At 38.6% G+C, this 22,158-nt stretch overlaps 1 protein-coding gene across 2 annotated transcripts in view; it reads left to right on the plus strand.

Moving 5' to 3' along the window:
* Positions 1–22,158, plus strand: part of SYNJ2 (synaptojanin 2) — a 58,559-nt gene that overhangs the window by 10,033 nt on the left and 26,368 nt on the right. Inside the window, exons 2-13 of one of the 2 annotated variants that reach the window (XM_083350044.1) lie at positions 1,246–1,332; positions 3,442–3,712; positions 5,103–5,328; positions 8,715–8,798; positions 9,380–9,441; positions 12,940–13,036; positions 18,161–18,324; positions 18,928–19,009; positions 19,156–19,305; positions 19,387–19,540; positions 20,192–20,383; positions 20,644–20,725. In XM_083350044.1, the coding sequence (XP_083206170.1) occupies positions 1,246–1,332; positions 3,442–3,712; positions 5,103–5,328; positions 8,715–8,798; positions 9,380–9,441; positions 12,940–13,036; positions 18,161–18,324; positions 18,928–19,009; positions 19,156–19,305; positions 19,387–19,540; positions 20,192–20,383; positions 20,644–20,725 (1,651 nt within the window). Of the gene's footprint in view, positions 1–1,245; positions 1,333–3,441; positions 3,713–5,102; positions 5,329–8,714; positions 8,799–9,379; positions 9,442–10,521; positions 10,732–12,939; positions 13,037–18,160; positions 18,325–18,927; positions 19,010–19,155; positions 19,306–19,386; positions 19,541–20,191; positions 20,384–20,643; positions 20,726–22,158 lie in introns of those variants that run through there. The other variant, XM_083350045.1, reaches the window with a different exon arrangement.

Here is a 22,158-nt window from a genome sequence, read left to right on the forward strand (position 1 = left end):
TAAAAATACTCTAGGCAATTAGAAGAATATCCCCCAAAAAGCCTTTGATAAAACTAGTAATCCATTTTATTGTCCAAGTAGTCTCCTGGAATTGGGTTTAAGTCAAGGGAGTTAACCTTTAACTTTTTATATCCGTTAATGCAATTATTGCCTCTCTAGCATGACTCCCTGATTTTTTTAATTTACCATTAACATTCAACTTTTCAACTAGTGAAATTTCATACCTGGACATTTTGAATAGTTAATGTTCAACAAAATTAATCATTCTATTTATGGCTCTCTTCTCTGTTAAGCTTACTTATGGTTTTCAATATTTCTGTACACTCTTTTCATTTTCCAGTTAAATTCCATCCTTTTATTTGTGACCACAGTTTCTCTGCATTCTTTGAATTCCTAAAATTTAGCTATTCTACAAAAATAACTTCAAGTGATGGGTACTGTAAGACTGAATTTGCACATTGTACTAAGACTTATATGATTTATTTGATTATGTCCTAGTGATACATTTGATGCAGCTTAGTCAGCCAGTGGCTTGGTCATGGTTAATATGTTGATTGCTGTGTGTTTTGCATTTTTTTCTTGTTCTTTATATTTTATTTCTATATAATTTATAAGTTGCTTAGAGCCTTTGGGGAATTGGGTGGCCTACAAGTATCTGTAATAAATAAGTAAGAGACATTTTAATGTAATAGTTAAGCAACCAGGCTAGAAATCAGGAGACTATGTTTTCTAGTCCAACCTTAAGGCTGGAGCCAGTTGGATGAATTTGGGACAGTCATTCTCTGTCAGTGTTAGGAAGAAGACAATGGCAAACCACTTCTGAAAATGTTGCCAAGAAAAATGCAGAGACTTGCCCAGGCAATCCCAAGGAGTCAAAATTGACTCACAGATGTGCAGGCAGGCTGGCCAGCCAGCAAATAAATAAATAAATAACCAACCAAGCATAGGCTTCATTTGGTCTCTGAATCACTTGGAAGAGAGTTTTTGTTGTTTTAACATCACAAGCTAAATGCAACTCCTTGAAGTGCTAAAAGTTGAGCAGGACCAGTTTGAGGTTTTCCCCAAGTCATCTGAACTGGTATGTGCAAATCCAGAACTGTCAAGCAAAGCAAAGAGTGTTTCACTTGCATATTGCATCCCTTCTATTGATTTGCATAGCCCTAAATACAGTATATGCTGATTTTAGTTGGTTTATTACATTGCCATAAAGTGGAGCAAACATTGATGACTTTGTGATTTCCCCAGCATTTGAAGAAAAAGAAGAAATTAAAGGGCAATATGAGAAGCTTATGGATGCTTATGGATGCTTAGGCGAGCTCCAGTTAAAATCTGGTATGTAATCATTTAATTTAATATTGTGCAACAATCAGATCAAAAAGAACCATCAGTACTACTCATTGATGCATTATTACTAATGAAAATGTCAATGTTGTCCTTCGCTAGGTTAAAGAGAAATGATTACAGGTAGTCCTCAACTTACAACCATTCATTTAGTGACCATTCACTCACAGCAGTACTGGGGAAAAAGTGATGTACAGTATGACTATTTTTCACATTTACACCATAGTCATGTGATCAAAATTTGGGCACTTGGCAACAGGCATGTATTTAAAATAGTTGCACTGTTCCGGGGTCGGCTTCCAACAACACAGATTTGCTAAATGATTGCATGAATCCCTTAACAACTGTGGCAAAAATGGTAGTAAAATGGGGCAAAATTCACTTAACAACTGCCATGCTTAGCAATGTAAATTTTGGGCTCAGTGGTGGTTATTAGTCAAGGACTACCAGAGTACAGTATGGAATGATTATTTCATTTTTTTAAACATCAAATTTTCTAATATAAATTTGAAAATAAGATGTGTTTCACCAAAGTTACTGTAGCTTTTGTTTTTGTAACCTACTGCTTTAGCGGGAATAAATTAGAAGATCACCACATCGATGATCTCTCCGCTGTAATATAGCTCCTAGCCCTCTTCACTTATACTTTTGTTTTTATAAGCTCTCAAATGTGCATGTTTTGTTTCTTTTAATGATGTGATAGAAAATAGATGAAAACTCAGCAAGTAGTAGAGGAACACTCTTTGCCCAGGAATTATGAAATACACAGCTTTATAGTCAGAGGTTCCGTGTCTTGATAAAAAAAAGGCAACCCTTTTTCTCAGCATTTTAATGCAACATTGAAGAAATCTGTATTTTTCCATGTTAGTCCTCCATGTTTTTTAAAAGCATAAGACCTCTGCACATAAAATATGGCAAAGCTCAAGAACCTCCCTTCTTAGCCAAGAGCCAGCTGCCAGAAGCATTCTTTTTATGTGGCAGGTTTTATTAATTATAGGTCATAGTTATTGAAGACTTCAACTCTCATTTCAGAATGTGGGCAGCCTCAGGAATAATGACACAATGTCTGCTTTATTTGTCACTGGCATAAGCGACACAAGCATGTATCTGGCAACCTTGCATAGCACATTCTTTATCCTGAAATTTTGTCCTCTTATTGGCTAAGAGACTTAACTATTGCACCAAAAAAGTTTGTAAAATTGGGAGTGGTTACATGGTGACCTGCTTAACAACTGGTTACCATTATGGTGATAAGTTGAGGACTACCTATAAACGCTTGTATTGGAAAGCGTGTGAAAGCACCCTTCTAGTTCTCTGCTGGTTGCTGATTGGAAATGGTAGTAATTTCCACCCCTCCCATTTGATAAAACAGATTTCTAGTTACGTTTCAGACAAAGAGGAATGTTTACCTGATTATATCTTTTCATTTCCTATTGCACTTTGATCTTTGCAGCCTATTTTAATCTGCTTTTGAATGCCAGAAGGAAGAATGTGTGAAGGGAGGACTTGATTTACAATAGTATCTCTATCTTGGAGCTTCAGTGTGGAGTGTCAAATAAAATGAGAAATATGGCTACTAAACAATGACATTTTCAGCGAGAGTTACCTGGTTGGAAAAGGATTCCATTAGAGAGGCTTGTACAAAAATGTTTTCTAGATTTTTTTAGTTCTCTAAAATCCTGATTTTATTTTGGCTTCAGTGGCTGTCTCGAAAAGATTTTTGTTACATTTTATTATGCTATATCATGAAGATTCTGGTTAAGCTTTATTTTCAGTGTTCCTAGAAATGACTAGCTGTTAGAATAGACAGAATCTACTATGTCTATGCTTACAGATAAATGTTCTACTTCTAAAGATTTATAACTTTAATTATGTCTATGTATAATTCTCTCATACCTACAGAAACTTCCAGACAGATAAATATTTTAAATTTAGCCTCTGATTACTAGCCGAATAAGGACCCGTTGTCGTCTTCTGATAAATGTAATGAAAGCATGTAATGTAGGCTGCCTTTGTAGCTAAAAACTAAAGCAGCATAAGCAGATACGTTTGTGTGTTTGTGTGTATAAATATAACTATATTATAAATGTCATTTTGCAGGCAACTCCACTTTGCATTTCCTGGTTCTTGTGACAGGCTGTACATCAGTGGGAAAAATCCTTGATGCTGAAGTTTACAAGATCACAGCAACTGAATTTTTTGCTCTCCAAGAAGAAACTAAAGAAGAAGATCGTGTCTCTGCCTTGAAGAAACTTCTGAATTCTGGGGTTTTCTATTTTTCTTGGCCAAATTCAGGATCAAACTTTGATCTCACTATCCGAGCCCAGAAGAAAGATGATGATAGCTATCAGACTGGAAATTCATTTTTCTGGTTGGTACCAATCTTAGGAGTTTTGCCCAAGCCTTGATTTAAGATGTTTGGGTGGGTCTCTTTGAGTTGGGTTGATATAGTAGGATGTTATCTTGTCCCTCAGATAATTGTTGTTTGTATATAATGTTCCTTTGTCACTGGTGAAGCTGCCCAGAATTGCTAGGCAAGATGAATCTTTACTCCAATCCATCCAGGGTCTTCTTAGATTCTTATGATTTCACATATTGAGTAGCAGGTTTAAATGTATTTTGAATATGTCTAATAGAGACAATTTTCTTTGACTTGTTTACCACAAGTATATTGTACCCCAAGCTAAGTCCCATTGATTTAAACCAGAGAGGTTGAAATGTGTGGTTATATTGTCTCTACTGACTGTATTAAGAGAAAACAATAGGACTCATTAGGACTGATGTTGGTGGAATCTCCACCATTTCTGTGAATGCTGTGCCCTTCTTCCTATGTAAAGCTAGTGAATGAATTAATTATGCTGAATGATTAATAGTTTTCAATCAAAACGTATAAATACATATTCATAATAAAACAATATACAGGTTGAAGTACATATGCAAGGCTGTTATATCCACAGCATTATTTCATAATACTTTTTGCTTTAAATGGTGATGTGAACAGTTGTAGAATAAATACATTAATATAGTAATTGTGCCAAACTGAATACAAACCAGCAACAGTTGAATATTGATCAGAAGGCCCCCAAAACCTGTGTTAGCTGTTCTACCATTTGTGATGCAGAAACACTTAAGTACGTCCTAAATTTAGTTTATGGGTCACGTTACACAGATTTACTGCACCGTATAGGTAATTACAGGTAGTTTTGTGGCATTCATGAGATAATGTGTTATAGTTTAATGGTTCTAACTTAACACTGGTAAGAACCAGATTCCAGTGTCCTCTCAGCCTTGGAAACTCTGTTTCATAGCTCAGCTTACCTGAAAGAGTTATTGTGGGGAAGATTTTAAAGAAAATAGCTATAGCTCCTTGGGGTGGGGCAGCTAAACTATAACTAATGTAAATAAAATATTCTCAGTTTTTAATGCAGAAAAATAGTGAACAACAAACATTTGTAAAAGTTCAGGTCATAACCAACACTTTAAAATCATGCAGTTAAACTTCCTTCCTTTTGTGACTTTCTAACTATCTCTGTTTATCTGCAGTGTTGGGTGTTTTTTTTAGTCTGGTTAGGATATCATTTGTTACCTTATGTACTAGGCTTTAAAATGTGTAAATTGCACAGGGAAAAAACATACTAAAACTAATCTTTGCTAAAGAGAGATATCTAGATTTGGATATACAGATACAGTTATAGATATAAAATGTATAAACGTCTGTTGTACATACATGATCTTTCTTTCTGTCCTGCTGACTCTTACAGGAACCAGCTATTGCATGTCCCTTTTAAACACTATCAGGTGAACTGTTCAGAGTGGCTACTAAAAGTGATTTGTGGTGTGGTGGACATTCGTACTCTTTATGCCTCTCACAAGAAGGCAAAAGCCTGTCTCATCTCCCGGATTAGTTGTGAGCGAGCTGGTGCCCGCTTTCACATACGAGGAGTCAATGATGATGGTCATGTTTCTAACTTTGTTGAGACGGAGCAGGTAAGTGGCAGGAGAAGATCCGTGTCACTAAATAATTAAGTGTGAAATGAAGTATCTTTTAAAGCAGCAAGAGAGAGAAGAGAAGCATGGGCTCGTCAGAGGTTTTCTGACTTCTTGGTCCTTCTAATACAAAGCCCTGGCCAAAACTATTGGTATCCCTACATTTCCCTCTGAGAATCTCATTTGTAGGCGTTGAGTGAAACTTCTTCAATTATATTTTACTTAGTCACCTAAGTAGTCACCGATGGTAGGAATAATTAAGACTTCCATAAAACAAGCCGGCCTGGCCTGATGGGGGATGTGTTGGGGTTTTTATTGTGGTTTTTTTACACTATTATTTATTGTTTTAGCTCAGGCTTATATTTAATTCTCTTTTAACTTTTGTACTTTGTATTTTATATGCCCTTTGTATTTTATATGCCCTGTGCCCTGTTCACCACCCTGAGTCCCTCGGGAGAAGGGCGGTATACAAATATAATAAACTTAAATTTAAAATATGTTGGGCATTGGAAAAATGGTACTTATAACTTGTTCTAAGAGTTCTAGCCATTGTGGCATCCCTGTGGTCATATTTTTTGCGAATTCTGATATCCCCTGCCAGCTTCACACAAGCAAAGTCGATGGAGAAGCTGTCAGGATACGAGATCCTGACCTGGGTGGTCCTTGGGTTATGACTGTCAGAATTGCTGTTGCTAAGTGATGTTGTCATATGGCATTATATTTTACAACCACATTGCTTAGAAATGAAAATTCCAATCCCAGTTGCTCTCATAACTTGAGGACTACTTATATCCTTAGTAATAGATTTGAGGTGATACAAGCCATTGAGAATCACCAACTTAACATTAGCACCTTTCCCTTCTTTATAATAATACATATATAAAAATAGGATTTAACTTAAGAATGGGCTTGAATCCAATTATGTTTGGAATATAAAATATTAGGGCGGTAGAGAAAATGATTTTGCTTTGTTAGCTGACTTGCAGATAATTAGCAATGAAGTAATAACTTGACTGCTTCTAATACAGTGGAAAAAATAGTTCATCATATCATATTGGCTCTGCTCATTCATAAATTAACTATACCCCAGGATTCTAGATATCGTGACCCTCTTACACTGCATGGTTTCCCCTAGTTTAAGGAAGAAAATAAACAATTAGCTTTATCTCCTGGGAGCTCTTCCCGCTGAGGTACACTTTTGATACTTCAGTTTTTCTGTGACTCATTTTTCTCTCTCCCTCCCTCTCCCTCCCTCCTGATGACTCACTGCATAAGCAAAGAAAAACAAAACAATTTGAAGTTTCTTTGCTTTCTAAACTGAAGTCAGCTGTTGATCTTTTAGCTCATTTGCTACAAAAACAATTCAAAGAAGTGCTGGGGATCTGAACAAAATAGCATGCAGAGTGAAAAGTGGGGAGAAGGAATTTTGCAGCAGGAATGAAATTAAAACTTGCATCCCACACAGCTTAATTCTTCATTCAAAATGGCCTTGATACAGCAGTATTAGAACCAGCAGGAATCATCTGAGTTAGCTGTATAAAAATACCCATAATAAATTAATTTTCTTCAAATCAGTGTAATTTGTTTGGCAATCATATGGAAATAACATGATATTGCCTTCTTCTGGGATATTTGCTTAGCTTCCCTATCTAACCTACAGCCCTGAGATTCTTGATGGTTCCTATCCAACTGCTAACCATTTCTGATCCTACTTAGCTTTTTAGAGATCAGCTGATACAGGCTAGGGAATATAAGGCTGAAACTAAGGATGAGCAAAATGAAATATTTTTTTGGGGAAAATATTTTGTTTCTTCTTGGAACATTCTGTTTTTGTTTTTTGCTCCAGAACAGACCAGGCTTAATGTTCTTGGAGTGGGTAATATTTTTTATAATAAAAACTGGCAGTGACAGGGAAAATTGAACATTGCAGGTAAAAACAGCATCCTGGGAAATGTCTATGCAGCTTTGTGTGTGAAGACAACAAAAATCCAAAAGTATTCACCAAACTAGAAAATGGGACATAGAAATGACTAATTTCTTAATTAAGGCTGATTAGCCTTAATTAGTTAATTGAAGATTAGGCCTGGGTCTGGGACCTGAGTATATGCAGAGACTTGTTTCTTGATTACTCTAGCAGTTATGATGTATGACATACTTGGCTGCCATCGTTTTAATTTTTATGTCATTGTGTTTTTATTTTCTTCTGAATTTTGTTGAGATGAGAGAACATACAAACTGAATGAACTAATACATAAATCATATAGTCCAGCATAAGGTGGTATAAAGTATTATGCATTAGACAAAAATCGTATTATCTTTTTAACTAATAGAATAGGAAAGAAATGCTAGCATGATGTATTTATTTCACTTTATGGCACAATCATACTTAAAATATCCTGCACAGTTCTGGTTACTATATCTCAAAGTGACAGTTCTATACAGATTGTCGTTAGATACCAAGTATATATTCAACAGAAGTCAAACATAAAGGATGACACCTTGAAAATGTGATATATAGGCTGGCTCACATTTTTCTATTCTATAATTTATAAACAAAATAATTTTCGTATGAAGTGAGTGCATATCGTTATTGCATAAGTAGAAGTGAACCTGTGAAAAATGGTATATTGAATAAGTTAAGAGCCAAATGTGTTTTTAAAAATATTTTTTAAAGAATACATTTTCTAAGTCTAGTCAGCATCCTAAGCTGCTTAGTGGTGTTATATTAATTTGGTATTTATGAATTGTTATTTTGTGAATTTAAAAATATCTGATAATCCAGATAAATTGATCTCTAGTCAATGTTTAAAACAATTTAATATAGGCACTCTTCTCTTACTGATGGGAATTAAAACCAGGAACTCTGTCACTAAGTCAGGGGTAGGCAACCTTGGCTCTTTTATGACTCGTGGACTTCATCTTGAAGTCCACGAGTCATAAAAGAGCCAAGGTTGCCTACCCCTGCACTAAGTGATGCAGTCATGACAGCACATGACTACTCTGTCTTAGGACAGCAGTTTCAACAGTTCCCAGTTGCTGTTGTTAGGCAGCATCCCACAATGATGTGATCACCATATGTCACCTCCTTCCAGTTTCTCCATTAACTTTATTGGAAGATAGTAGTGAAGGGTACGAACAGAGATCACTTGACTGTGGGATACTGCAGTGTTGCAATTGCAAGCCAAGTCACCAAGCACCCAGATCACAATCACAAGATCATGGGAATATGTAACAGCCACAACTACAAAAACTGCTTGTAAGTAATCTCATTCAGGGGGCACCCGTCCTATTTTCAAAGGGTTGCTGAACCACCAGATGTTAAATGAGCACTACTTATAGTCAAACATTGCATTAATCTAAATATATGCTATTTTTTATCCTTTCAGACTATCTATTTGGACATGGATGTTTCTTCCTTTGTTCAGATCAGAGGTTCAGTTCCATTATTCTGGGAGCAACCTGGATTGCAGGTAATAAGCATAAATCATGAATGTCTAAAGCAATGTTTATCGCTATACTGAAAGCTTCCTTTACATTTGGCATGTAAGCATTCCTGGTGTTAAACTGTAAATAGGACAGGAATTTCCATTCTTTTTGGAGAGACTGATGTAACCTTTCACATGAAATGGATTTGTACATGTGCTTATTTGAGTTTGCACCGATTCAGGAATATAGAAATGGGGAGTGCGTTAGCTACCTTTATAAGTGGTTATATTGTAAATGCGATCATATGCCTTTATACTTTTGTTAATTAATTTTGTGTAATAAAAATTTTAAAATATATAAGCAAAACAATTTTAATCTTATAAAGAAATTGAAAAACATTGGAAAAAAGATTCTGGGCAGATTAATTAATTATGCATCATTATTTTTTCCTCATCCCCATTTTCTAATAACATCTGCCTCCTATGTTCTGTGGCATCATTTGTGGATGCCAAGATGGTTGCTAGGCTATAATAAAGAAACACTTTTCTCTAAATGAAGAAGGGAGACATCTAGTGATTCATGTTAAGAGTATCACTTCCTATTCTTTTTATTGTTATCTTTTTAGGTTGGTTCCCATCATCTGAAGCTTACCAGAGGCCTGGAGGCAAATGCTCCTGCTTTTGATAAGTAGGTTTCATAATTGCAAGATTGCTGATAACTTGCAGCCTAGAACTTGATGTTACAGCTTTCATTGTAGGGTGTTCTAGAATCTTTATGTGCAGCCATGTCTTTTGGTTTTCAAATCCATTTCGCTCTTTTGCATGAATATTCCTGTTTGTCATTTAGGACTACATCTGAAAAGGAAGAAATGTTGAAAGATAGGTGTATGTTTTTGAACAAAGCTGTACCTTTGGGCAATTGCTTTTTCTTAGCCAAATCTACCTCGCTAGGTGATTGTTGTGGGACAAAATGGGAGGACTATGCATGCTCCATTGAGCTCCTGGATGACAGGTGGGATATAAAACAAATAAACAAAGTATGAAAAACATACTATGATTTTTTATAAAAAAACACACACTTTTTCCCCCCCAATCATATGGCTCTAAACTAACGGGGTGGCATTTTGTTACCCATAACAGATAGGAAGGAGTAAACTTCGTTTAGGAGAATTGTCATGTTGTTGATACTGATTTTTAATTCACAAGCGAGAAAGCTGCACTCTAGGAAAGGAGAATTTGACAAGAGTAATAATAATAATAATAATTAATAATAATAATAATAATAATAATAATAATAATAATAATAAGTTGGAAGGGACCTTGGAGGTCATCTAGTCCAACCCCCTGCTCAGGCAGGAAACCCTATACCATTTCAGACAAATGGCTGGCCAGTCTCTTCTTAAAAACTTCCAGTGTTGGAGCATTCACCATTTCTGGAGGCAGGTTGTTCCACTGGTTAGTTCTAATTGTCAGGAAGTTTCTCCTTAGTTCTAGGTTGCTTCTCTCCTTGACTAGTTTCCATCCATTGCTTCTTGTCCTGCTTTCAGGTGCTTTGGAGAATAGCTTGGCTCCCTCTTCTTTGTGGCAGCCCCTGAGATATTGGAACACTGCTATCATGTCACCCCTCACCCTTCTCTTCATTAAACTATAGATACCCAATTCCAGCAACCGTTCCCTATATGTTTTAGCCTCCAGTCCCCCAATCATCTTTGTTGCTTTTCTCTGTACTCCTTCTAGAGTCTTGACATCTTTTTTATATCGTGGTGACCAAAACTGGATGCAGTATTCCAGGTGTGGCCTTACCAAGGCATTGTAAAGTGGTATTAGTACTTCACGTGATCTTGATTCTATCCCTCTGTTAATGCAGCCTAGCACTGTGTTGGCTTTTTTGGCAGCTGCAGCACACTGCTGGCTCATATTTAAGTGATTGTCCACTAGGACTACGAGATCTCTCTCACAGTTACTACTATTGAGCAAGGTACCACCTATACTATACCTGTACATTTGATTTTTCCTGCCTAAATGTAGAACCTTACTTTTTTCACCATTGAATTTCATTTTGTTAGATAGTGCCCAGTGTTCGAGTCTGTCCAGATCCTCCTGTATCTTAAGCCTATCTTCTGGCGTACACAACAGAAATTTCAGTTCCCTTCTATAGGTTTTCCCTCAGCTGGAGTATTTGAGTAGAGGTACCTAGAAAGGGATGCTGATAGCCCCTAGAACTGTAGTTTGATGAGACTTCAACACTAATGCTGAGTTGTTTGGATGTTAAGCTACTCAGAATTTTATAACCAAAAAAATTATATGATTGTTCTAACACGTGTGCAGCCGAATCTTAGGGCAGGACATATTCTGGATGGATTTATTTTATCTAGATGGAGGCTAATCTGAAATGGGAATTAACATCTCATTGTTCCTGTCAAATGCGTTTCTTTTGAAGTTTAGGGATAGCAATAGCTTTTTTTTACTCTGCAAGTGGAGTAATGGGGAATCTTTGAAAACAGTCCATTCTAAGGCCAATACATTCTGATGGATTATAATAATAATAATTTTATTTGTATACCGCCCTTCTCCCGAAGGACTCAGGGCGGTGAACAGGGCAAACATATAAAAATACAAGAATACAAATATTAAAAAAGATTAAACAAGGTGCCCAGAACTAACAACAATAAGTTAAAATGCACTAAAACAATATTATGAAGGGGGACTGGTGCTCTTATTGAAACTCCGCTAAAGTCATTATTTGGTCTTGTATGCTTAAATGCCCTCACCTTTTTAGCAGTCCTTAATTGCTTGAGGTCTCTGTGGTCATGTGGCCGGCATGACTAGACGCCAAAGGCGCACGGAACGCTGTTACCTTCCCACCGTTGTGGTCCCTATTTTTCGGCTTTGAAACGGAGATGAGCACCGGCCCCTAGAGTTGGAAACGACTAGCATGCATGTGCGGGGGAACCTTTACCTTTACCTTTTAATTGCTTGAGGAGAAAATAACTTAAAAAAGTGAGATGACAGCTGCAGAGTCTGCAGGAGGAAGACTCCTGCTGGCTCTGATGGAACACAGGTTAAGCCTAGTCTATGGGGTGTTAATAGTGGCAAACAAAAGAACTGTTTTCTAAAATCCTGAATCAGGTTAATTTCATGCAGCGTCATTATTTGAATTCTGTATTGATTCCTGAGCAATTTGCACTGTCTGGTAGATGTCTTAATATTTCATGTAATATTTGAAATAGCCAAGGAAAGAATCCATTTTCTGGTAAAACTGTAAAAATAAAATAAAATTGCATTTTCACAGCTGAGGGAAGCATCTTAATTTTCAAGATACTATTAAGGTATCTCAATTTGCTCCCTGAAATAAGTAATACTCTGAATCTATTATAATCTATATGAGATTCAAGGTTCTGGTAATGGTCTTTAAGTCCGTACATGGCATGGGTCCAGAGTACCTCGGGGACCACCTACTGCCGGCGTCAACTTCCCTCCGCCCTGTGCGTTCCCACAGAGAGGGCCTCCTCAGGGTGCCCCCGGTCAGAGAATGTCGGCTGGTGGCCCCCAGGGGGAGGGCCTTCTCTGTGGGCGCTCCGGCTCTATGGAACCAGCTGCCGGTTGAGCTCCGGACGGCACCGGACCTTCGCTCCTTCCGGCGCGGTCTGAAGACCCATTTATTTGAACAAGCTGGCCTGGCCTGATGGGGGAAGTTAGGGTTTTTAATTGGGTTTTTATATTGTTACTGTTTTATCTGGGCAATTATTTAATTCTTTTTTAAATTTTTGTATCCTCTATTTATATGTGCCCTGTTCACCGCCCTGAGTCCCTCGGGAGAAGGGCGGTATACAAATTTAATAAATACAAATACAAATAATAAACCAGTGTCCTGATAAACTAAATCACAATTTGTTTACCTATATAGTTTCAATTATTTACACTCCCAACCAGTAACCAATCCAAGTACATTATCAAATGGTGGTGTGTAAGATGTAGTGGTTGATTATTAAAATATGCAACGTGTATTCATTTGGAGCAAAACATAAATTGTAGTAAGGAATCAAGTTCTTCAACTGCTATTCTGAAAAAAAAAACTTGTGCAGTTAGAAGGCCATAACTAACATTGGTCACTTACAGTTTAAGAAGAATTCTAGGTAGCTTCTGTTATTTATGAAATCAAAGCAACCTATTCCTGCTTTTTCAGGCATATGATACTTCTGAAGGAGCAATATGGCAAACAAGTGATCGTTAATTTGCTGAGAAGCAGAGGGGGAGAGGAGGTCCTCAGTAGGGCTTTCAAGGTAAAAACAAAGATCAAAGCCTTTTTGCTAATTTTGTCTTTTTTCAGATTTTTGCTTCTTATGAAAGTAAGAAATACCTTATTAGATAGCCAGCACTCAGCCTGGGAAAAACAGAGATAGTAATTTTCCTTTTACAAATATGTTTTGAGTATCCCCAAATTGGTAAAATTTATATAAATGCTTTTTTTGACAGCCTACTGAAAACAATTGGGTTATAAGTAATTGTGAATACAACTGGATCATTTATCTGAAGTTGATCCCTGTTTCTTAGAGAAATAACTCCACTGAAAGCAAGAGGATGAGAGATTGTACCCCATGGATTTTCTTTTCTTAGAAAAAAATATGCCGTTGCTTTTCCAATAATGCTTATCGGAGGGGAAAAAAAAATAAAGATGTACGAGTGTACTGGAGTTAAGCCTGTAAAGCAGAGGTCCCCAACCTTTTGAGCACCAGAGACCGGTTCCGTGGAGAGGAGGTTTTTTGTGGACCAGAGAGGGCGTGGTTTCATGTAGTGCCTGCATCCCGCGGATGGGGCTTTACTTGTTTGCACGGACCAGTTTCTGGCATGCCGTGGCCTGGTGCCGATCCATGGATCGGGGGTTGGGGACCCCTGCTATAAAGGATATCAGATTTTGTAAAAATTCCTATATGTTGACAAAGAACATGATGAGTTGTGAGGAGCAGCATGTTAATAAATGTTTAGCAGGCAGCTCTGCCACCTCCCGTGCACTGCGCTGCACTGGGGAACTACCAAGTAGCAAATTCAGTGCATTAGGTCTTCTCAGTTATATTTTCTCAAGCTTGCACAAGCAAGTTCTGGCACACCATTAGTTGTAGGTGGCTCCTTCACTTACTGTTGACTTTAATTCTGTGGACTATTGGAGGGGGAGGATCATTAAGGCACCCAAGTGAGTTTGCTCCAAGTTTCAGGGAGACATTTGAAGATGAGGGAAAAACAGGATGGAACAGTGAATTCTGCTGTGATAGTGACAGTGATGTCAGGCACAGGTAACCAGGAACAGGAGCTGAATTCAAAGTAGTAGAAGTTTATTAAAAAGGTAAAGGTTCCCCCGCACATGCATGCTAGTCGTTTCCGACTCTAGGGGCCGGTGCTCATCTCCATTTCAAAGCCGAAGAGCCAGCGTTTGTCCGAGGATGTCTCCGTGGTCATGTGGCTGGCGTGACTAGATGCCAAAGGCGCACGGAACGCTGTTACCTTCCCACCGTAGTGGTCCCTATTTTTCTACTTGCATTTTTTACGTGCTTTCGAACTGCTAGGTTGGCAGAAGCTGGGACGGGTAACAGGCGCTCCTTCTGTTACGCGGCACTCGGGATTCGACCCGCTAAACTGCCGACCTTCTGATTGACAAGCTCGGCGTCCTAGCCCACTGAGCTTATTACATTCTACCTATACACAAAAATCTGACCTACTAAGGGTCAAGGCAAAGTGGTGCTAGATAAGAATTCATGGGTGGGGGAAGAGAGGGCTAGATTTCCATCTCTTGTTGGAATGTAGCAACTCCAAACTGATAGTGTGTTTGACCCTGCTTTAGGGTTCCCCTTGGCCATCTCCTACAAGTATCCAGCAAGGTTGCCTAATCAGGCAGTATTGGGAAGAGGGTTGTTCCATGCAGCCCTGCTTTCAGCTAAGGTGGCTCTTTCTATGGTTACTCGGATTAAAAATGGGGTCCTCCAGCATGTGAAGTAACTCTTCTTTCAGCCAGCTAGGCTTCTGCTGCTGTGTCTTGTGTTTCAGACATGGGACCTAAAATATAGGATGGGATGGAGCGGGGTAGCAGGAGATAAATGCTTACCAGATGGGGAGGAGCACAGTGGGTCACGTGGTTAGCACGCTGGGTTGGAGGTTAGCAAGTGCACATTTGAGACTGAGTGCTGCCACCCTTTGCTCCAGCTCCTGCTGGGGACATGAAAGGAACCTTCAACTGGGTGTCCCCTGGGCAATTGTGATGTCACTGGCTAATCCTTTCACCAGGAAGAGCCTCGGTTCTTCTGAATGAGTGTGATGCAACTGGATGGGGAATCGATGTCATGTATCACCAATCCTCCTAGCCTATAAGAGGGCTTTCTGTCATACCAGGTTAAAATTGTCATTTTTCTGGGCAGGAAACTACAAAGCATTTGCCTACACCCACCTTCCTTCTTTCTTAAAACCTCTTTATATTTAAAGAACCTAGAGGCTTTTGGGGAAACATCAGTAGTGTAGAGAGCATGCTGACTGCCCATTTATTCTCTTTTGAACAATTTAAATGGTCTTTTAAAAACAAAGTTGGGGAGAACAGAAGATCTGGGGCGTACCAAGGGCCCACTGCCCTTCTCAGTAGCATCATTTAGAGGCAATCACTGTGATTCCTCTGTGAGGCTAACAGTTAATACAGCTGCAGAATTGGATAGCATGCTTGGAACAATGACTCATGCTGGGCTGGTAGTGCTTCAGTCATTCCCAAGTAAACTATGAAGCACTGAGGCCTGTAAATAGACAAAGATATGTAGACAGTTAGCAAAGGAGCAGATCCAGTGGTATACACAAGCTGCTGTTGCTCACCTCTTCACCACTTACAGCCTTTACATACACAGTGATTTTTACTTAAATTTACTTTGGATCTTAGCCATTGGAAGTTTTGCAATGAGTTTGATCATATTGCTAGTGAGAGTGAGAAAAATTCCGTAGTAACTTAGCATTAGCACCCCTGCTGTCTGCATACAACACAAGCTTAAAGGGCAGGGTAGAAATTTTCGAAATAACAGCACTAAACAAACAAGCATACGGCTTTGTGAATGGGTGGAGAAATTTCCTACTCATATCACACCTGTTAGTCATGGTCATATTATGCAGTGCAGTTCAGCCAAAGCCAAAAAATTCACATATGGTAAAGGAGGTATGGAGGCAACATATAAGCAACCTTTTGGAGTGGGTAGTTTTCAAACACCATTTCCCCATATATGAGCATGTGTGAAGCCAGAGAGGCTATCTTAGTTATGTTCAACTTGTACTTGTGATCCATTTAATATACTTGTGGTGATACGCTGTCATAATGCATTACGTTACTCCAGTTGCACATTCATTTATGGAGACCTAGAAAACTATATTTTTGATTCAGTCTTCCCACCAAAGTCATGCTCCTGGTCTGCGCTGTTGTAAAACATCATTGAAAAGCCGAGGTGACAAGTGTAGATTGAAATGATAACTGATATATATTACAATATAAGAATATTATTTCTCTGCCTATTGTTCTTTTGATAATGTCTTCTTTTCACTGATTGGTTTTTGAATTGACTCTGCTGATAGAATATTCCATCACTAATTTTTATGATAGTAGCATATTTTGCATGCTAGCAGTCTATTGGGATTTCTGCCAAATTCTGTGGTCTCTTGGCTGGTATTTTTTCAATGTATGCCTCAAATATTCTACTGTAATAATTTATTACATGAGAAATAGATTTTACTATCTTAATGTTTCCAGGAACAAAACATAGTTTTGTTTTTATATATTTCTCTGCCTCCCAACCTGTAATGAAGTTAAATATTCAGACCATGAATACAATAAACAGGCTGCGGTACAGCTATGTCATAAGTATTAACTAGGTTTTCTCAACCTACCCCTTCTAAAGTTTTGGGTATCATTCATGTCATCCCCTACCAACATGATTGTTGGACTAATTCATGTAGAGAATCCTAAAGGATAGATAACTAAACCCAATTAGATCAGAACATGGTGAATCCCACTTTTTTATGATGCCATGTCACAGAAACTTAAGTATAGGTAGTCCTTGACTTAAGACCACAACTGAGTGTGTTTTGCCCCATTTTACAATTTTCTTGCCACAGTTATTAAGTGAATCACTGCAGTTGTTACGTTAGTAACATGGATGTTAAGGGAATCTGGCTTCCCCACTGACTTTGCTTATCAGAAGGTTGCAAAAGGGGATCACATGACCCAAAGACACTGCAACTGTCATAAATATGCAATCAGTTGCCAAGTGGCTGATTTTTGATCACGTAACTGTGGGACTGTTTCTTGTGAAAAACAGTCATACGTCACTTTTTTCAGTGCCATTGGAACTTTGAATGGTCATTAAACGAATGGCTGTAAGTCGAGGACTACCTGTATGCTCTTGATAAGAGGTGGGCATTCAAGTAATTGTATGCAAATATTTAGTTGATTTACTTCTGTTTAACTACACAACTGACTGCATTGTTAGACATACCGTGTTTCCCCGAAAGTAAGTCCCCCCCCCAGAAAGTAAGCCCTAATTTTGGGGCGAAGCACACACCTAAAAATCAAACTAGGGAGGGGGTAGAGGGAGTGATACATGCGCCCCGCACCTGCTTACCTTACCAGTAGGACTGCTACAGCCAGGCCTCCCACACCCCGACATTTGTCATGCTGTATGGCTCGTCATGCCAGTGCTGAGGTTGCACAGCACTTCGGACTGTTGCTACCGCTCGTGGTAAGAAGCTGCATGATGCTTCGGGCCATTTCCGCTGCTCATAGTGGGACGCTGCATAGTGCTTTGGGCCGTTTCCACTGCTTGCAGCAGGATGCTGCATGGCTTTTTGGGCATGGTGCTTCACACCATTGCCATTGTTTGCAACAGGACACTGTGTGACCTTCTGCCACGAGCGACGGCAATGACTTGAAGAGCCGCGCAGCTTCTTGCTGCGAGTGGCAGCAACAGCATGAAGCACCATGAAGGCGTCCTGCGAAGAGCAGCGGAAATGGGCCAAAGCACCATGCGGCTTCTTGCCACCAGCGGCAGCAACGGCATAAAGCACCATGCGACGTCCTGCCATGAGTAGCGGCAATGGCACAATGCGCCACATGGTGTCCAGCCACAAGTGGCGGCAAGTGGCCACTGAAGAAGTCAAGCAGCGGCACAACAGGTGTCGAGGTGTGGGAGACCTGGCTGTGATGGTCTCAAGGTAAGACACCCCCCAAAAAATAAGACCTAGTACCTCTTTTGGAGGCAAAAAAATTATAAGACGATGTCTTATTTTGGGGGAAACACGGTATATATATCATTCACCAGCAATTCACTACATGTTATCGGAAAGACTTTTACAAATGAAGTAACAAAAAAGATTATTCTCTGTTCTTTTATAAGAAATTGCTTTGGGCATCAACTCATGCAGTAGACACACCAATGATTAATTTTGATTACCATCATTTTGCAAAAGATGGGAAACTGGAGAATTTGCTGGGCCCCCAGCTAAAACTTCACTGGGAAGAATTGGGCATCTTTACAAAAAGTGAAAATGCAAGTTCCCGGTGAGTATGGTACTCCTTCGTCTGCAGGTGTTTGTGCTTTTTATTTAACAGTTTTTCATGCTCCAACTTTACATTTGTGGGTATTTTATGCTATCTTGGTTATAAACTATGGGATATTTTTGTGCAAGTGGAATTATTTATATAGCTTTTCATCACTTTTACATATGGAATAGTCTGGAAAGCTGGTGACACTTTTGGACAACTCATATCTATTGCTGATGTTTCAATCTCATCCATTTGCAAAGTAAATTAATATGAATCATGATTCCTGTAATAGTTACAATTAATTGTTCTTACGACGTTGTATGGGAATCAACGTGTAAAATGTGTAGTCTTGCCTTTCCACTCAGAGTTGGGCTATGGTTCTGAGGGAAAACTGATCTAGCCAAATCCAGCATTCCTGATGCAGATCCTTGATCAATTGTGGCAAAGGAGGCCAGCAATGAATAAATTAAATTGTTATAATTTGTGCCTCTGCTTTAAGTCTTGTGCTGTTGTCCGTAGAATCCAAACTTTTTGTGCTTGAATTTCTCAGTAGAATACTCAACCTATAGGGGGAGGCACAGTACTAATTCTTTTAGTTCTTTGACTTGTTTTTTGAAGTCAACAGATGGGTACCATTCGAATGAATTGTCTGGATTGTCTAAATCGAACTAATACTGTCCAAACCTTCATAGCACTTGAGGTGAGTGATAGAGCATTCAGCTTCTGAGAGTTTGAACAAAAGCTTTACAAGAGGAATTATGAGCAAACATTGGATATTATGTGGGTGGGAAATTTGATTGTTGTCCTGTCTCATTCTGCACTGTACTTTTCTTTTTTTCAAATCAGGTTCTCCAAAGTCAACTAGAAAGCCTGGGATTAAATACCAAACCTATAGTTGAACGTTTTTTGGAATCTTACAAAGCAATGTGGGCTCTCAATGGGCACAGTCTAAGCAGAATTTTTACAGGCAGCCGTGCTTTAGAAGGAAAAGCTAAGGTAAAGGAAAAAGTGAGCCTCAGTTATTCTGTGACATTTCAATAACTATGAAATTAAATTATTATTCCTATTTTTATGTAGGCTGGGAAATTCAAAGATGGTGCCCGGTCAGTATCACTGACCATTCAGTCAAACTTTTTTGATAGCGTGAAACAGGAAGCCATTGATTTACTGCTTATGGGTGATTTTTACAATGAAGAAGAGAGAATGCTGCTGGATCATACGGCATTACTGAGTAAGCAAGATCGTTTTATTTCAATAGCTCGGCAGTCTTATCTTTTCTTGTATATTTCTTGGGAGTAATCCACTTAAATAAGCTGCACAAGACTTCATATTAGGGAAAAAAATCAGCATTATGTTTGGGACTTCCCAGTAGGATACTCATCCACTCTCTTCACTGTATTCAAAATCAGTGTCTCACGAGTGAAAGGTTTCATCCGTTAGTGGGAGATTTTAATACAGCAATAGAATCCTACTGACAGAATAAAGGACTTGATGATCTCCACCATTTTTTATTCTTCATCCTCTAATCCATAACGCCAATTCAATCTTCTCTAGACAGTTGGATGATCTTTCAGAACACTGAAGGAGGGTGGAATCTGCAAATACCATGTCCCTATTTTTAAACTATGTACGTACCATCCAAAAATGTTCTCACACTATCCATGTGCCTACTTATGAACTCTCGCTAGTAAGAAACATTATTGCTGTAAGGGCTTCAATATAATTTAACATGCTTATCCTGTAATTAGAGAGTACTTATAAAGGAAATACTTGGAAGCATGATAGCAAAATAATTATAAAGAGATAATTTGTAATCACTGCCATGGCTCATAGTTTAAGGGAAAAAATAGCTTTCCTTCCTCTGTTTCCTCATCTCCATTAGTGACACCAAGCACTTTGAAAATCATGTCAGAGCGTCAATTTGAATTCACAAACTTCAAGAGAATTCGTGTTGCCATGGGGACCTGGAATGTAAATGGAGGCAAACAGTTTAAGAGTAATATCCTTGGTACCAGCGAATTAACAGATTGGTTACTTGATTCCCCTAAACTCTGTGGGGCTTCAGAGTTTCAAGGTAATAAAAAGTACTACAGGTGATATGATAAAAATATGCATCTGTGTGTATTTGTATGTATGCGTGAATATATGAGGATGACATTTGGGACTGCCCAATTCCACTGTAACAAAGTTAGATACTTCTAGTAGGAACTAATTATGTGCATTTGGGCAGGCGAGCTTCATATATTAGTGTTTATCTTCCTTCCTGAAATGGAATAATTAGATTAAGTTGCAAATCAATTCATATGTTTGATTTTTCCCTCCCCATCACAACAGATGATCATTGTCCTGCTGACATATTTGCTGTAGGATTTGAAGAAATGGTAGAATTAAATGCTGGCAATATTGTGAATGCAAGGTACGTTGACACTGAATTGTCGAACTGCATTGTTTCAATTCCTGTCTGAGAGGCTCATTGAATTCATGATAATTTCAGAACTATCATAAGTTTTGTTATTGTCAAAAGTATTTTTAGTTTCCTGAAATGAGTGCGTTCAGTATTTGTTAATTATCTTTTTTCATATGGATATTTTTATACCAGACATATTTATAGTCCAAATAGTTACTTGATGCTCTGTCATTAAAAGGTATTTTAATACTATATGGTATAAACTAGCTAGGGTATAATAATCTTCAGTGGTTTTATATAAACATAATAAATAAAATTACATATCTCTAGATTCTGATTCATACATGCATGTCTGTTAACCGTGGTGGCACAGTGGTTAGAATGCAGTATTGCAAGTGCTATTGCTGTTGCTAACCAGTGACTTGTGTAATCTTCAAGGACCTTCACAATAGACTTGTATCATCTGATACAAGTGCAATACAGGTAGTTCTTGATTTACAACAATTTGTTTAGTGAGTGTTCAAAGTTACGTCACTGAAAAAAGAGACCTGTGACCATTTTTTATATTTACGACAGTTGTAGCATCCCCACTTAACAACTGTGACAGGAAAGATTATAAAATGGGTGTGAAGTACACTTAACAACTGTCTCATTTAACAGCAGAAATTTTGGACTCAATTGTGGTCATAAATTGAGGACTATCAGTGCCTGTACATTTCAGTGGAAATAGTTCACATATTCAGCAGAAAGTTATCAGTTGATATTTACTCATATATGAACCAGTACATTAGAACTGACAATCTTTGTGACACAAAGACCACATTGATTGCTTAGTAATGGGCCAGTGGCTATGAGTGTGGTTATATACCGTGTTTCTCCGAAATAAGGCCTACACCAACAATAAGCCCTAGCTTGATTTTTGGGGTGGGACTAATATAAGCCCTATCCCAAAAATTTAAGCCCTAGTTTGGGGTGAGGCACACAAAAATCAAGCTGTGGTGGGGGTGTGGAGCTGTCCCACCTGCCCTGCACCCACTTACCTTGCAGCCAGGCCTCTCTTTGATGGCCCACTTCTTCTGAGGCCTCTTCTGCAGCCAGGCCTGCATTTCTGAGTCACAGGGCTTTCTGGAAGGCCTGTGGAACCAAGAATCAAGCTATGGATTCAATCTATAGCTCAGTTCTGCAAGACCTCAGCAGCCAAGCACTAAGCTATGGATTGAATCCATAGCTTGGTACTCAGCTGCTTAGGCCTTCTGGAAAGGCCTGACTGCAAAATGCAGACCCAAATGCAGCTGCAGAACTTCAGCCCCAGAAGAAGTGGACCAGCTGGTTGGGGCTGTCAGTGTTGGGGGTGAGATAAGGCCTACCCCAAAAATAAGACCTAGTGCCTTTTTTGGAGGCAAAAAATAAAATATAAGACCCAGTCTTACTTTCTGGGAAAC

Source organism: Vipera ursinii, assembly GCF_947247035.1.
Source record: "Vipera ursinii genome assembly, chromosome: 1".
Classification (NCBI taxonomy): domain Eukaryota; kingdom Metazoa; phylum Chordata; class Lepidosauria; order Squamata; family Viperidae; genus Vipera; species Vipera ursinii.